At 43.2% G+C, this 17,071-nt stretch overlaps 2 protein-coding genes across 2 annotated transcripts; one reads left to right on the forward strand and one right to left on the reverse strand.

Annotated features, from left to right (window-relative positions):
• Nucleotides 1-168: 168 nt before the first annotated feature.
• Nucleotides 169-5,606, reverse strand: LOC136429664 (cytochrome P450 2U1-like). The gene is made up of 7 exons (XM_066419594.1): nucleotides 5,082-5,606; nucleotides 4,156-4,298; nucleotides 3,364-3,574; nucleotides 2,359-2,642; nucleotides 1,530-1,718; nucleotides 1,007-1,142; nucleotides 169-871 (listed from the first exon to the last, which is right to left on the reverse strand). The coding sequence occupies exons 1-7, from the start codon at nucleotides 5,488-5,490 to the stop codon at nucleotides 693-695; spliced, it is 1,551 nt and encodes a 516-aa protein (XP_066275691.1). The 5' UTR covers nucleotides 5,491-5,606; the 3' UTR covers nucleotides 169-692.
• A 3,804-nt stretch (nucleotides 5,607-9,410) lies between these two features.
• Nucleotides 9,411-16,947, forward strand: LOC136428210 (repetitive organellar protein-like). The gene is made up of 3 exons (XM_066417970.1): nucleotides 9,411-9,603; nucleotides 12,857-13,020; nucleotides 13,849-16,947. The coding sequence occupies exons 1-3, from the start codon at nucleotides 9,411-9,413 to the stop codon at nucleotides 16,945-16,947; spliced, it is 3,456 nt and encodes a 1,151-aa protein (XP_066274067.1).
• Nucleotides 16,948-17,071: the final 124 nt, after the last annotated feature.

A 17,071-nucleotide genomic window follows, 5' to 3' on the forward strand; every position in this document is an offset into this window, starting at 1 on the left:
GCGCACCCACTGACCTTGTCCTCAGACTGGGGAGTACTTGAAATAGAATTTTAAAACATGCCAAAAACCATGACGATCCGTCAAACATATATAGACATGTATTGAGTCGTTGTCTTTCAAAGTCTGATACAAAATCAGTCCCTGCAGTTCAAAAAAGACGCTAGGGGGCACACCTACACCACTCACTTTATTCAAGGATGACAAAGCTGATTAAGGATAAGAAGTCACAAATTGAGCATAGAAACGGGAAAATTCAGTTCATCAAAGATTTGCCCATTTTGTCCAGCACTGGTAAAAGATGGATTACTGGTACATAACGCTTCAACAATTTCTCCTGTACTGTCCTATATCCTTATCAAATATTGTTATAGAAATTCGTTCCTCTTATTATATCCATTGATATGAATTCAGGTAAAGAAGGCGACAGACATGTACATTACACTAAATGATACCCCATTGCAAATCCCACATCTGCCTGATTATTTTGAGGATATAACTGATGAATTGAAAAAATGAGTGTCTATACTTGAACAACATAACGTATTGCACTGACATTAAAATAAGTAACTGAGTTATCAGTGTTATAGGGTGTGGTATGAATTAGTTTTCCCAAATTGTTATATTTTGTGCATTGTAAAACTGCCCAACAATGAAGTTTTATTCTAATAATCAACTTGACAATTCAGCATAAACTAACGCGGTGTCGCACAGAGCTTAAACGGATGCGGAGACAACGTTATTCCGAAGACGCCGTCGGTGTTTGGAGGAGGAGCGCCCTCTGGCGTCTTGAAGGTGAAAGACTGCAGCAGGGTCGAGAAGAACAGGAAAAGTTCCATCCTGGCCAGCTGCTCACCAAGACACACACGTCGGCCTGGAAATAACAGAATGCCCAGTTGTAAGAATATTATAGGCAAATTTCAAATAGAAATACTGCAGTAGTGTAATAATAAGTGTGACCAAATACGTCTTAGTCTTACTATCTCTAGCGTCTAAGGATGATAATTACCTCCTGAAAAGGGCATGAATGACTCAGGCTTGTTGATGACGTTCCCTTCCGCGTCCAGAAACCTTTCGGGGTCAAACCGGTCCGGATCAGGCCAGTAGGCGGGGTCCATGTGGAGAGAATACAGGTTCGGAAGTACCTAGATCAGGCAAAATAGAAAACACGTCGTTAAGCAAACATAAGATTCTACCAATAATATTTCGGTAAATCTTCACTTCCAAGTGGTCAACTTTCAGTCATGTGGCCACTTGTAAATGAAGTGTGACGTAACGGCAAGGTGTCTGGCCCAGAATCCGAGTGGTCCCGGGTTCGAATGCCCTGACTCTACCGATGTTGTGCCCTTGGGAAAGGCACTTTCCTCACTTCAGCCAGTTGTCACAATGGGTTCCTGGCTAAGGCGGCGAAAGGATAACAACCTAATGCTCATACGGCCTCAAAAAGGCTATGGGTCCTTGTCTGTCCAGTGAGTTGGGATTTTTCGCAACGTTGCAAAAAGAATTTGTAATGTTATGATAAGTTGTTATACCTGTGTTCCCTTAGGAATGCTGTATCCCCGCACTTTGACCGTCTCTGTGGTGGCGTGAGGCACCGCAAGGGGTCCGATGGGGCGGATCCTCATGACCTCCAGCAGGCAGGCATTCACGTAGGGCAGCTGGGAACGGTGGGACAGGGTGGGCAGACTCTCACCAACAACGGCATCAAGCTCCTCTTGTACCTGTTAAAGTGAAATTGTATTGAGGGAATCCTTAGATACATGAATGCCCATGTAACTAATTACAAACTGGTAGCAGCCTCACGGTTTAGGTCCTTGTTCTATTACGTTGCTTGGTAACTGGGAGACCCCGGTTCAAATCCTGGGAAGAACATCGCGGTTGGAGGCTGCACCCGTCTTTCGGAGTGGTACTTAAATGTGTTCGAGGAGGTTTAGCGACCCCGCCCTATAGAAATTTACCCTGCTAAAGAGACAGCAAGGAGACGTGCAATCCAGTATGCCAGTAGGCACCACAGATGGTAACACACAATCCTGAGAAACATCGCACGGCTTTCTAAAATTATCAAGAAATTCGCAGAGAAATGGTTTGCAGCCAGTAGGGTGTGTAAAGGAAGGGAAAATGTACTCTTCAAACAGAGGAGGGTTCCGGCTGTTTTTGACGTGTTTTTAGGCGTTTTTGTCGGGCTTTCTACTTTGTCTTTTTTTCTCTTCACACTCCACGAGACCAATAAAAAATGACAAAGTAGAAAGCCCGACAAAAACGCCTAAAAACACGTCAAAAACAGCTGGAACCCATCCTCTGCTTGGAGAGAAGGGAAAATGCTTCAAGGCCAATATGATAACATGCAATGCTGACAAGTACCTTATTTTGGATGTCGGGGTTCACAGTCATGTACAGCAGACTCCACAGCAGAGTGTTGGTGGTTGTGTCTGTTCCTCCAAAGAAGAGGTTCTGAGCCAAGTACATGACGTTCTCCTCCGTCAGACCGTCCACTTTTTCCTGCTGTTCCAGCTCCAGCAGACAGAAGTCGAGGAAGTCTCGTGGGTTCTCGCGATCCAGGTTCTCGCGATGTCGAGCCATTTCTTCTTTCAGCACCTTCTGGATCTTCGCGACTTGTTCAGACACACTGATGCTGGTCCGGTTCACTGGACGCGGTAATGATGGCACATCATTGGAATATCATCATTGGACTCCTAGTGATAGACTATGTGTATTTTGTAATGAGAACTATATAGAAAATGAAGCACACTTTGTTCTAGAATGCTCCTTTTATAAAGATAATAATAATGATAATAATGATAATAATAATAATAATTATTAGTATCATCATCATCATCATTATTATCATTATCATTATCATTATATAATGATAATCATTATTATTATCATCATTATTATTATTATTATTATTTTTTAAAGATATTCGCAATTCTCTTGTTAGTGCCATATTGATAGACCAAAGATATGCACATTTAACGGCACGTATCGACCTCGCTGCAGCCGACCGATTTGATAGAGCGCTCAACGAATTTCATCAACAACAAAAAACGAATCTTTTCTACGCTTTGTGTATTTTTTGTTTAGTAATACCTGTACATTTTGCGTGATGTTCCAATGGTAAAGTCAAAGTTAATACAAATCCAATTTAAGTTAAGTTATCCTTTTGTATCCTGATTTGTTATGATTTGTCATGTAATGTAAGGGCTCCCTTGGAAATCAGTTACAACGCTAACTGAAGGGACCACCTTAAAGATTGATAAATAAATTAATAAATAAATTTAGGTTGCAGCGGAATCGACAACGCGCCGCGACCCTGTGAGCTGGATCCTAACATCTGCTTGGATTTAGAGATAACACTGTACTGACCTCCAGGAACGAACCGTAACAAAGGGAAGACGCTGACGATCTGCCCTGCTCCAATCTCAGCCATCACGGTCACGACTGCCTCCGACAGCTCGCGGAACGTTTCGTCCCCGTAGTCGTACCGCTTCCCGAACGCCATGGAGCAGATGACGTTTGCCACCGTCACGGTGACGTCATGGGCGATGTCAAAGGGCTTTCCCTCGTATTCTGCAATCTGAACAGAGTTTTGTCATCAGAAAAATGGCGAGTTTATCTAGCAGACATTGAAGCTAAAAAGGTGTTAACGTTATGTTCCATGAACTTCCATCGAAATTTCGGTGACCGTCGTTCCTCAAGGCAATTCTGGCTGGTTCCCATTGCACTACAGCATAGGTGTCGTTGCTTATAAATGCGGTTCCAAACGTTTTTACATATACATGTATGATTAATGCGGTGTTTACAAGGCGGTTCCAAACGGCCTGAAAATGGGATATTTGGAGTTTCTTTTTACACAACCAGGTAATCTCACCTGCTGACGTTTCGGTGTCTGTCAGACACCTTCTTCAGAGCTTCTGACTGGAGTACTGCTTCTCACCGCTATAAGTAGCCGATGTAGGTGGCGCTTTTGCGGCGAGAGCGTAATCCCAAATATGGCTGAGCTTGTACCCCCCCCCTCGTCTCGGGTCATCACTGGTGATGACTTCCTGGTCCATACTGCCTCCTTAAGAAACTCCAGATATCCTATGTTCTACCAACCTGATGAAATTATTTTCGGAAGGCCTGAAAATGTGATGTTTTGATATTTCATCAACTTACCCTTTTCCGGAGATAGTCCGCCTCTTCTCGGATGTTCTCCTCGACGCTGCCAGTCCCGACCTTCATGCCCAGGTTCCTCAGGGCGGTGGAAGTAAACCTCCGTCTCTGTCTGAACTCGGGCCCCCAGCGTGCAGCAACTATGTCTACAGGGATAAAGAAGACGCGTTTGATATGAATTTATGGTTTTATTTGATCTTTGTGATCGGAAATATGAAGTACCTCGCAGCCATAAGCTGAATTGCGTACTTTTCACATTATTTTTAAAAACTAGTGACCAGGCACTCTATCGGTTACAAAGATAATGTACTCGTTCCTATTCAGCAATAAATACATTCTAAAAATCACAGGTAATCACTACCTTAAAACAGGTAGGTTGAAGACGGGTACGTCGGAAGTTAAGATATAAACGTAATTATCATATATATACAACTGTAACTGGCAATCATAATCAATACCCTTCATGACCCGTTTAATAGGGTGGTCATATGGAAGATACATTCATTTGACACACCATCCGTAAATATTGACATGACCTGTCAGATGCCCTATTACTGGAGAAGAAAAACAAAATTTCAACCTCATTAGAATTAGAATTCGGCTACACTCTACGTAGAATTAAAACGGCTGATCACGCTCTACGTAAAAGGGTATGCAGCCCCCCCACAAAGGCTGGGTGGTAGTCTCGACGTTTTCGCTCAAGAAATAAGAAACAGCTAACGTTTTAGCACATTGGAAAAGTACTTGCGTTAATCAATGGCCCATCGGGACAAATAGCGGATATACGTTGCACAACAGTGCTGTATGTGTCTCCTTGGATATGGACAGATTTTCCGCAAGGGTATAGAGAAGACAATGGTATGCTTTCCTCTTCGTAAATGTGCACGGGGATACAAAAAGAAATAAAAAATATAGATAAACTGTGTTACCTTTTCCAAAACCAACTGTCGAATCCAACAGGTAGTTGGGCGGCCTGGACGCGAACAGCTCTGACCTGTCCACGAGCGCGTCCTTGACGGCAGTGTAGCCGTTCAGAACCACCACATCTTCCATCCCCATCCTGACGGTGAAGACGTCTCCGTACTGCCGCCTCCACGCCGTCAGCTTGCGGTGAGGCGCTCGGCCCAAGGCGAGGAGGTGCCCGAGAACAGGCACGCGTCCTGCCGGGTAAGGGGGCAGGTTTTTGGAACGTTTGAGTATAACACATGCCAGGAGGAAAGTCGCACAGAGGACAAGAAACGTCTGCAGAGTCAGTCCATATATCTGCAAAATCTCTTGGACGGACTCAGCTATCCAGCTGACAGTTACGGCCATTTTTTTTAAGAATGCAGACAACATGTTTGCGCGTGCGCAACGCCCTTATTGTCGGTGGGCAAACGAGGTCGTCCGACGACTGGTAGTAAACAAAAACCCAATTTGACCCAATTTATCGCGGTCTTATCTCACTAAGAAAACTGAAAAGGCCAGCAGACTACCTGCGTTGGTACGTCGATGAAGATTAGGCATCCAGCTTTAGCTCCTATACTAAAACAATAGAAGCTATTGTCCCCTTTTACTTCAACCTTCAAAAAATTTGTCTTCTCCTTATTTGCATATCAATTCATAGTTCGTGGTTATAAACCTGCTGTTCAACTGATCCTGCTCACAGTCACTGACGAAAAGTAGTGGATGCTACTTGAAACGTCTGACCGTTTCCAAAATCATATCCAGTTGTTTGAGTAATTGCTTTTTTGGCGTACCTGCGTTGGTAGCATCCTTTCTGTCACACGTGCAGAACCTTCTTACTTCCCAAACAAGGTCCGCGCTGGGTCGGGAGTAGCCTGGAAACAAACCTATTGTAGTTCCAGTTCGTTCCTATGGTCGCAACCAAGCAGTAATTTTACTTTCCCAACTTTACAACACATTCACCTACATTTCAAACCTCGCGTCTTCGCCCCAATTATAAACCTGGATTTATCAGTTTTGTTCCGGTAAAAGAAGTAGGTCAATGGAGCTATATATGGCCTCCGTCGGTCACTATTGACCATGGTAAAATCCTAATTCACAACAGCCCTACAGCATCGACTATAGCTAAACAGCCCTATACGAGAATGGCAGTCTCTGCCACAAAAATCACATCTGTAAGCTGACTCAGTTCTTTTGCAAAGCTCTTTTCTGCGGATCCGCTTTTCTTCTGCGCTGTGCATCAGTCTGACTTCTCCTGATTTGAGCTGTCTGAACAGTGTTGAACATTGATTAACGCAATGGAGCTACAGCCAGAAGATTGACATAGCACAAGGATTTAGCCCCTATGCTAATGGACCAGTGCAGCCACTAAGAAAACACTTATGGGTCAATTTACAAGTCAAACATGGCAAACCACATTCTTCTCTCTTCCGGCTCTCCAGCAGAAAACTGGACTTTTCAATACGACCTCCCTCAACCGAAGTCAGGTTCCCATTCGCACCTTGGTGGAATGTGGAGTGGGGAAAGTCGTGTAAAATGCCTTTCCCAAGGTCACAAGATCGGTGACATGACAGGATTCGAACCCGGGACCACTTAGTATGGGGTCGGGGAACTCTAGTTTCAGAAATGTTTCTTTGTTCAGTGTGAGGTCGCAAACCTTTGAGCGTCCCTCGCGTGGCTATTGAGAAAGGGTGACCTTATAACCTCAGCACTAACGGAGGTTACAAGATGGGGTGATGTGTGTGATATATTTACCTGGTCTTGTCCAGTTACAACTTGGGGGGGGGGTTCATGTCAGCAACTTTATCTTATCTACTTAAATAACTATAACCTTACATGACAGCAATCCAAAGGTGATCTGTGGACATATATCGACCGTGTTTTAAAACTGCGACATTTGCGAAGGTTTAACGGGGGGTGCCCAATATTCGGACGTTTTTTTACGCGCTGGAACTCACGGCGCTCCATTGCTGGTTGCCAGAGAGTGGTCAGGTTTTAATGAATGAATTTTGAACACATTCATCTTAAGACCATACTTGGACAAGAAATGTATTCATACTGTTCATGGGCCCTTCATGCTCCGCGTTACATGCGGAAGACGCTGTGAGACATTTTCACGAATGTACCTTCTGATTTAGTGCTACGCCAGATAGTGTGCCTAACTTCCTACGCTTTGGTAATTTTGCTCTCTTCGGAAGTTGGTGATGAAGTTAGGGAAATGTAAATAAGGCTTGAAGTCTGCTATATTCTAGCTTTCTTTTGACCGGAAAATTTTGACTGTGTGCACTTCTACTCATGTGAGAAGGGCTATATCTAGCGCATCCCAGCTCATGTTCCCACGGGAAATAGGCTACTACGCGGCCCGACGTACGTATTGAATGCGGCCCGACTTACGAAATCATTACGAAAAAACGACACCGCTTACATCAACAATACTCCGTCTACTTATTGGGAAACATCTTCGCCATCTCTGTATACAGTTTCCTTTTCATAGACGGTACCAATCACATGTTAGAGCGTAACAAAGCTGTGCGTTGAATCGTCCCGCCGCCATCGCGGTCCAAAAAAATGGCGGGAAAACAACGTCGTCAGACGACAGCAATGTTTACGTTGTTTTTCTTTGGTCGGTTTTCTTCTCAACAAACACTTAAAGACCCAAATTTTTAGTGTTTTATGAAATTATTTTTCTTATGTGTATGATAGCTGTGTGACTTATGTATCTGCTTGGCACAGGTCGTATATTTAGGTGCCGGGCCGTCTAGCTACGCAGTGACCCTCTACTCAGCGTTGCCATCATTATTGTCAAAATACTACTTTTCGACAAAACAAGAAATGAATATGTACACATATGTTTTGAATGCAAATAAAAATTATGTGCATGGACTTGGTTCATTTATCTTCCTTATGAGCATAATCAGTGGACACAAACACGGCGTACTTATGCATAAAAAGATCACTAAAAAACCCGTCCTAAGTTATGCTAGGGTCACATTTCCCATCCGGGGCCCGGCCGAGCAGTCTTTGGGAACGAAAAGTACGATATAAAAGACAACAAAAACACAAAAAGTACCCAAAAGTATTTAAGAGCATAGCTTGTGCAAATTTATTGACACACACTTTGATTTTTCGTTTCCGCAAACAGCCCGACCGGGCCCCGGTTAGGAAATGTGACCCTAGCATTAGGGCGCGTCCTAAGGTAGGGCAACCCCCGTTATATAATCTAATCTACGCAAATAACTTTACATAAGATAGGAAGTAAAAATATCTGTACTGACCGTTGCGCCTATTCCATTTTTGCTGACTGTGTTATTTGCATCTTCAGTGGCTTACAACTATCTTTGTTCAATATTATCCAGCGCTCCTCGTCTTCACTATGTCTATGGGTAGTGGTGCGTACCTAAACCCCGGACCTGTTCCAGACCTGTTCCTAACCTTTAGGTTAAAGTCCAAAAAAACCTTAACTTCTCAAAACAAGTCCGGACTTGAAAAAAAACTCTCACTTTTACAATCTTTTTTTGATTTAGACCATCTTAAAGCTTCCTTAAATCGTGAAATTTGCACTGGCAAATATGAAACATTGCTGTTTGTGTTTTACAATAATTGTTTTCTGAAGGCGTGAGGTCGTGGAGTTTGTGTTGTGTTTGTGTTATTTTCAATAAGAAACGTCGTTTACTTTAGAATATTTGAAATATCTATTCAACATGCCACTTCGCAGAATTGATATAATAAAGTCTGAATTATGTTGGTATTTACATATGTACACTCACACCTTTAGGGAGAGTTACGCTAAAGGCTGTTAGGAAGGCGCTAAAGGCTGTTAGGAAGGCGCTAAAGGCTGTTAGGAAGGCTGTGTGGTTAAATGGAGTACATTGAGTTTTTGTTGATATATGGAAAACATTCAAAATAATATCTTACTAAAATGTTTACTTCGACACAAATGACTTCAAACATAACATCACAGACCTTAACAGTATCATGAATGGTGTTGTAGTTTGATTGCTTACCTTGTTTTATTCTTAATGCATATATATATGAGGAACATCGCAGACAATCTAAGATTACTTTTTCTGGGAAAATTGACTGATGTTTCGTATAAATCATCCTTTTATCATTCACTCTCGTCATGCCGAAAGGGTTGAAATATACGATTTCAAAGACCCTGTTCCAAGGATAAAATCGAAATAAAGAATAAATTCATGCATTCAAAACTCTTTCCTGTGCACCACTGTAGACTGTTTCTGATCAATCACTTTAACGCTGCAAAACACCGTGTGGCACGACCTGTACCGAACCATTCGGTACGTCCTGCTGCCATGGCGCGGCGGGCTGAGAACATGGCTCCGGTCCGGAACCTTCAGCCAGACCGAAACAACGTACCCGGAGTCAACGGAGCAAACGGACATCGGAGGCAGGAGAAAGCCAAGGGGCAGAGGGCGAACATTGGAGGTGGACAGACAGCTGAGAAAGTGCAGGACAACCCCACTTACGTCACCAATGAGTCTTCAGGTCAGTGGTTAGAATTGTAGGATAGATTCGCTTTTTAGTATTGTTGATTTAATGCCATACTTGGATACTTGGATACTTTATTAGCTCCATTAGCTTTCAAACAAGTACAACAAGTAAGAAGCTAATCTTCCTGGAGTATTAAAACAATCGTACATATAACAAACTACATTGATACAGGTATTTACATCTTACATTAACACATTGTACCATGTGCGATGGTTGAGCAATAGAATTCATGTGTGTTCCCGTGGCGCATCCCCGCCATTTGGCCATATGGATCCTATTCCGTGGATCCGTGGGCCGGAGTTCGATCCCAGGGTCGGGCCCCAGCTAGGACATGGTTGCATTCGTCATGCAGGATATGGGAGATTCGTCATACAGTTGCAAGTTGCAAGTTGATGATAAGTTTATTGCATTAGTTTATGGCATGGACAGGTGAGGGTATATGAGGATAAACGCTCTAAGCTGTTCACCTTTATTTCCGATTGTTCAAGTCAATTCAATATGCTCCATTCTGTTGATAGATTTGATTATATACTAGGAGACAATCCTTACTGTGTTCAAATAGGTATATACATCAAAGAATGTTTAGACATAAGAACAAGTAATGTATAAGTATACGATACGCTAAATTCCATATGACTGTATGTAAACAAACTCATTAGTATGAACTTTGTTTGTTGGCATGTCTGTAAGTATGTATAGATTAAGTAGACCTTACGAGAGTCGCTGTACTTTTGTTGTGTCAATAAAGATTGTCTTATCATATAGTGTAAAAATAGCTTTGTAACCTCCGGGAAGGAGGCCAGTAATTACCTACAACAGGGGTATTGTATTGTCATTGTTTGTGAGTTTCCAGCTATAACTCAAGATCCTTTTGATGGATTTGTATATATTTCGGTATATGAGTAGGTATCGAGGAACATTGTCGTCTGGTGCCCCATAGCTGTATCTTCAGGTACTGCAAAATTAATAAGAAGTTTATTGCAAGTTCATGCCCGTGGGCTAATTGCAAATACATGGTAAAAGCATAGAGAAAAACATACATGCGTCAGTAAACTGTGTCTGACTTTGCTGTAACAATAGGTTACTGGTGCTATATACAATTGTTGGCTATATCGAAACTAGCTGGGTTTGACTTCTTTTTTGGAAGCAGTGGAAGACGAAAAGTCCCACTTTTTCTAGTATTTGTGTGTTCTGTGATTTCAAGAGAAAGGTAGCTTTTTGTTCATCCGTGAATGTGCAAAAGTAGGGATATTTCGTTATAACTTGTTTAAATAATTCGGTTCTTTCGTCACTGTTAAATATACACTTGGAAATAAAATGTGTTTCGTCTTCCACCGCCTTGGACGTACAGTATTTATAAATTCTTGGCCGAGACCACATTCCTGGACTCTGAGTAGTGTGGCGTAGTCCACTGACAACAGGTCAGCTCTCCCCAACGAGTCGACTCCTTATGGGACGGGGTTACTGTCAATGCATTTAAGTTCGAGTGGCTTCTATTTCGCGGTAGGGAGAAAATGACGTGTTCGCGGTGGTTTTAAGTTCGCGTTGAAACAATAGTAGCGCTACAGTCATAGGTGGGCAAAAAGTTTCGCGGTGGTTTGAAGTTCGTGCTGAAAGTTCACCGCGAAAACTGCGAACATAAAACCACTGCGAACATTTCTGCATTAATTTTACAGTAGCTCGGATTGAAGGAAGGGGAGGATCACTAACATCTCTGATAGCTAGGGCTACGGAATTAAGAAATTCACAAAAACTATTCAATTTTCCGCGGATGGTGTGAGATCTTCAATTTCTTGTTTATCATGTGTTCTCCAGCGGTCGGTCCTTAAAACAGGCACGCGGAATCTTGACGTGATGGACAGTCATTCGGAAGTGCTGAGACTACAATTTAACACTATCGTTATTATCAGCTTGAAAACTCGTCTGTGTTTGGTAGTAATCATTCTGAAGCAGGTTTTAAATAATTACACAATTTTTAAAATCTAAAGTTTCGTTTCCAGTGTTAGACAAGAGAACAGTACGATTCTATAAACTTGATATACTGTGAAGGACATGAATAATTCAAATAAGCATTCCAAATTAGTCTGAGTTGTTATTCCCTGCCCACTGCATGAAATATGGCCTGTTAAACACACCTACAATCGGCAAAGAGTAAACCTTCTCGACAATCTACAGGCCCATCCTTGATTTTAACCTGAGCATGCCCGTACCTACCTGCTACTTATAATTAGGGGTTCATCATTTTTTGTCTCATGAGATTTACAGCAAAATTTGAACTTAAGCCGAACATACTTGTTTTTATCTCCATGAAAACGGAGATATTGTTTTGGTTCTGTCTGTCTGTCTGTGTGTGTCTGTGTGTTTCCGGATTTTTGTAGTCAGCATAACTCAAGAATCTCTGGATGGATTATGACGATATTTGGTGTGTGGGGAGGTGTTGGTCAAGGTCTATCTTGGGCCCCCTGGTATGTGATCTTGGTACTGCAGCAGAACTTTCGTTTTTTTTGTATCATTTAACCTGGACGCGCTACGATATATATATGAGTATGGACGTAAACTTTATTTTCTTTGGAAACGGATACAAACTGATGCGCGCGCAAATGTCATCCATATAATCAAGTCAACATGGCCTTATCATGACATGAAACAAATCTTATTTCTCATCGTCAACTTAAAAGTACTGGTTAAATGTAATGCACTGCTTGTTCTTAGTTTTGCCATATGCCTTCGTATTTTACAAGGGTTTGAACGGGTTGAGGATGGGTTTTATACCTCTCATCTAAAAATTTGAAGGGTTAGGCTCGGTACCAGTGTAATGCTACCTTCAAACGCCAACCTTATTTTGAGTCACCTGTTCTCCAGCTAGGGGAGTAAAATAGGATCAAATATGTCCTAATTTGCATGATTATCATACCACTTCTTTGGTCTTCATCACATCTATCTACAGGTTAAGAATTCATCTCTTCTTGACTTATCCTGTTTCAAAGTTTGCAATAAAACGCCCACAGTAGTTCCACAAAAGGCTGCTAGAGGGCTCAGACTTATATCATGTCACTATTCCCGTCCTCAAGAGCTATCTACCAACTAGAAATCGTGACCATAGTTTGTCCAGAACACGAGATACCAAAACCGGAGATTCCTCTGCAGTACCATAAAAACGCTAGAGGGTCCAAAATCCAATCATTTCGAGATCTCGAACACAATAAAGAGAACTGAAAGTTTATCTCTGAAAAAAATCTTGTTGCAGACGATGCTGTGGAAGACAATGGTTGTTGCAACCGGTCACGTGGTTGTCTGTCGTGCTCCCGATTGGGTAGCGTCATCAAGACGACCGTCGTCATGGCAACATTGATGATATCTCTAGCACTCATCCTCGTGCAGATCACTACTCCACCCCCGGATTTTGACACAGTAAGTTCCTTGCTGTGTCTCCTTTTTTTCATACATTTTTATTAAAAAAAACATTAGTACAGAACATAACATAACAACACATTTACACATTTACAATTCCACAAATAGTCCACAAGTCCCTAGGACGTATTTGACAGGGGTGTTTCATCCCCCCCCCCCCGTATTTGCTGTGCTAGGGTTTCTTCCCTAGGACCTCAGGGGTATCTTCCAAGGGTTTCTGTACAGGTTTTCCTTCCCTGTGGTTTGATTTTTAAGACAAACACTTCTCTGTTTTCATTACATATTTTTCAAATTTTGTGTCTCATTTTTTTTGACATCACTTTTAGTGCATCAGATTATTTTTATATAACAAAGGCTAGCCAAGGAAGGGAATGGACGATGGACGATGGGAAAAACCCCTTGAACAGTTTTATATCTCGCCCAGTAGACACTGGTTACAACCTCCGCCGTGATAGACGGGTTATGACATCACACAGCCGATCAAAGAGGCACGAACTGTCATTCTTACCTCGAGCTCTGAAGCTGTATAATAAGAACTAATCTGTTGCTATGCGATTGCAGTTAACTTCGAATTTACCCAGATTGTTTTGGAACAACATATTGATGATCTGTTTGAACTGTTTTAACCATGTGTTCGCTTGTGATATGCGTAATTTTTATACTATGTTATGTAACGATTTCAATTTTATGTAACTATCAACATATTTCATGCTAAATTTCATGTAAACATGAGGATGTAACATGCAAGGTTGATTGTAATAAATCCGAATCTGAATTGATCATTTTTGCAAAATGATCCATGTTTTTTAATTACTCTCAAAACTGCAGCTTGCGAGCCGATCAAAACTGGTCAACAGTCTTAAGGACCAAGTATCAACCCTTAACAAAAGATTCAGGAACCGAGAGGCCATCGTCGACCGTCTGCAGAACAAAGTATCGCACCTCGAGGACGAAGTATCGATCCTGAAGGAACACCTTGGCAACCGATCTGCAGCCATCAGTCGACACGAAAACGAAATAACGACCCTCGAAGAGCGAATTGACAACAGCTCAGCACTGATCAACCGTCTGGTACACCATGCACCGACTCTTGAAGGACGCATCGAGAACAACACAGAACTGGCCGGCCATTTGAAGAAGGAGGTATCAACCATCAAAGAACGCTTTGAGAACCGCTCTACACTGGTAGGCCATTTGATGAACAATGTATCTACCCTTGGCGAACGCTTTGCAAACCACTCAGCAATGGCCAGCCTACTTGAGACCCGAGTATTGACCATAGAGGAACACCACAAGAACCACACTAGACTGGTAGGCCATTTGATGAACAATGTATCTACCCTTGGCGAACGCTTTGCAAACCACTCAGAGATGGCCAGCCTTCTGGAGAACCGAGTATTGACCCTTGAGGAACACCACAAGAACCACACTACACTGGTAGGCCATTTGATGAACAATGTATCTACCCTTGACGAACGCTTTGCAAATCACTCAGCAATGGCCAACCTTCTTGAGACCCGAGTGTCAGCCCTTGGGGAAGGTTTCAAGAACGGTTCAGCAATGATCGGCCATCTTGGGACCCGAATGTCGACCCTCGAGGAACACCACAAGAACCACACTACACTGGCCAGCCTTCTTGAGACCCGAGTGTCGACCCTTCATGAACGCTTTGAAAACCACTCAGCTATGGCCAGCCATCTTGGGAACAGAGTGTCGACCCTTGAGGGACACCACAAGAACAGCACAGCTCTAGCCGGCTATTTGAAGGACGAGGTGTCGACCCTTCATGAACGCTTTGAAAACCACTCAGCTATGGCCAGCCATCTTGGGAACAGAGTGTCGACCCTTGAGGGACACCACAAGAACAGCACAGCTCTAGCCGGCTATTTGAAGGACGAGGTGTCGACCCTTCAGGAACGCTTTGACAACCACTCGGCAATGGCCAGCCATCTTGGGAACCGAGTGTCGACCCTTGAGGATCGCAACAAGATGCACTTTACACTGGCCTTCAAATTGATGAACGAGGTGTCCACCCTTACGAAACGCTTTGAAAACCACTCAGCTATGACCAGTCGTCTTGGGAACCGAGTGTCGATCCTTGAGGAACACCTAAAGAATCACACAGCTCTGATAGACCATCTAATGAACAATGTATCTAACCTTAACGAACGTTTTGCGAACCGTTCAGCAATGGCCAGCCTTCTGGGGAACCGAGTATTGACGTCACTTGAGGCATACCACAAGAACTGCTCAGCACTGACCGGCTATTTGAAGAATGAAGTGTCGACCCTTGAGGAACGCTTTGAAAACCGCTTGAAAACCACTTTGAAAACCGCTTTGAAAATCGCTCAGCAATGGCTTAAGAACCAAGTATCGACCCTTGAGGAACACCTGAAGAATCGCACAGCTCTGATAGACCATCTAATGAACAATGTATCTAAACTTAACGAACGCTTTGAAAACCGTTCAGCATCGGCCAACCTTCTTGAGAACCGAGTGTCGACCCTTGAAGATCACCACAAGAATAGCACAGCTCTGGCCGGCTATTTGAAGGACGAGGTGTCGACCCTCACGGAACGCTTTGAAAACCGCTCAACAATGCTCATTCTTCTAAAAAGCCGAGTATTTACCATTGAGGAACGTTTCAAGAACCGTTTAGCAAGGGCCAGCCTTCTGGGGAACCGAGTTTTGACGTCACTTGAGGCATACCACAAGAACTGCTCAGCACTGACCGGCTATTTGAAGAACGAAGTGTCGACCCTTGAGAAACGCTTTGAAAACCGCTTGGAAACCACTTTGGGAACCGCTTTGAAAATCGTTCAGCAATGGCTTAAGAACAAAGTATCGACCATTGAGGAACATTTCAAGAACCGTTCAGCTCTGGTAGGCCATCTAGAGAACGAAGTGTCGACCCTTGAGGAACGCTTTGAGAATCGCTCAGCTATGGCTAGGCTTCTTCAGAACCAAGTATCTACCCTTGAAGAACGTTTCAAGAACCGATCAGCAATGGCCAGCCTCCTTGAGAACCGAGTATTAACACTTGAGGAACACCACAAGACCCGCACAGCAGTGGCTGGCCATTTGAAGAACGACGTGTCAACCCTAAACGAACGCTTTGAAGGCCACTCTGCGCTGGTCTGCTGTTTGGAGAACGATGTTTCGATCCTTAAGGAACGTTTCGAGAACCAACAAGGACAAGTCAACCATTCAGCGAACGAGTCAACAATCGTCGACTGTCAAGAACACGCCGTGTTGACCTTTGAAGAAAAACGCGAGAAGTGGCCAGAGATGGTTGGTCGTCTGAAGAGCCAAGTATCAACCTTCGATGGCCGCCTCAAGAACCAATCAGCAATCGTAAGCCGCCTTGAAAACCGTGTGTTGACCATCGATGAACGGCTCGAAAAGAACTACAGGCCAGTCGTCTCCGAAATCAGGAACTATAAATCGACCTCTAGACGCCGTGACTTTGCACATAAGAACCTCGCAGAGCGTGTGGACCGTTGGTCTCAAGAGGTTTCAGATCTAGAGAAACGCATCGACCAGAACAAGAACCTCGCAGGGCGCGTCGACCGTTTGTCTCAACAGGTTTCAGATCTAGAGGAACGCGTCGACAAGAATAAGAACCTTGCAGCAGCGCGCATCGACGTCAACCGTTTGTCTAAACAGGTTTCAGACCTAGAGGAGCGCCTGGACAAGAACAAGAACCTTGCAGAACGTGTTTCAAATCTGAATAATCACTTCGACAGGAACAAGAAGCTCACAGCTGCGCGCGTCAGAAGTTTGTCTCAAAAGGTTTCAGATCTAGAGAAACGCGTCGACAAGAGCAAGAACGCGCGCACCGACCGTTTGTCCAAACAGGCTCCAGATAAAGAAAAACCCAAATCTAGAGTATCAGGCCGCAGGAGGAACTTCTTTAATCGTGGCTAACTGTAAAACATTGAAAATAAACAAAATAGTAAGAGCGTGAAAGGCTCTTCAAATTAGAATGAAAAAAGCAACTTTACATACTTTGAATGTTGGTGTTTTCAGTTCAATGGCTAATATTTCTTTG

Source organism: Branchiostoma lanceolatum, chromosome 1, assembly GCF_035083965.1.
Source record: "Branchiostoma lanceolatum isolate klBraLanc5 chromosome 1, klBraLanc5.hap2, whole genome shotgun sequence".
Lineage (NCBI taxonomy): Eukaryota > Metazoa > Chordata > Leptocardii > Amphioxiformes > Branchiostomatidae > Branchiostoma > Branchiostoma lanceolatum.

What these genes read in the sequence shown, in the direction of transcription:
- LOC136429664 (XM_066419594.1), bottom strand. Translation starts at nt 5,490, where the DNA reads ATGTTGTCTGCATTCTTAAAAAAAATGGCCGTAACTGTCAGCTGGATA. An exon ending in GACAGTTGGTTTTGGAAAAG is followed by an intron (nt 4,299 to 5,081) that starts GTAACACAGTTT and finishes TTATCCCTGTAG; the next exon opens with ACATAGTTGCTGCACGCTGG. An exon ending in CGGACTATCTCCGGAAAAGG is followed by an intron (nt 3,575 to 4,155) that starts GTAAGTTGATGA and finishes AACTCTGTTCAG; the next exon opens with ATTGCAGAATACGAGGGAAA.
- LOC136428210 (XM_066417970.1), top strand. Translation starts at nt 9,411, where the DNA reads ATGGCGCGGCGGGCTGAGAACATGGCTCCGGTCCGGAACCTTCAGCCA. An exon ending in CGTCACCAATGAGTCTTCAG is followed by an intron (nt 9,604 to 12,856) that starts GTCAGTGGTTAG and finishes ATCTTGTTGCAG; the next exon opens with ACGATGCTGTGGAAGACAAT. An exon ending in CACCCCCGGATTTTGACACA is followed by an intron (nt 13,021 to 13,848) that starts GTAAGTTCCTTG and finishes TCAAAACTGCAG; the next exon opens with CTTGCGAGCCGATCAAAACT.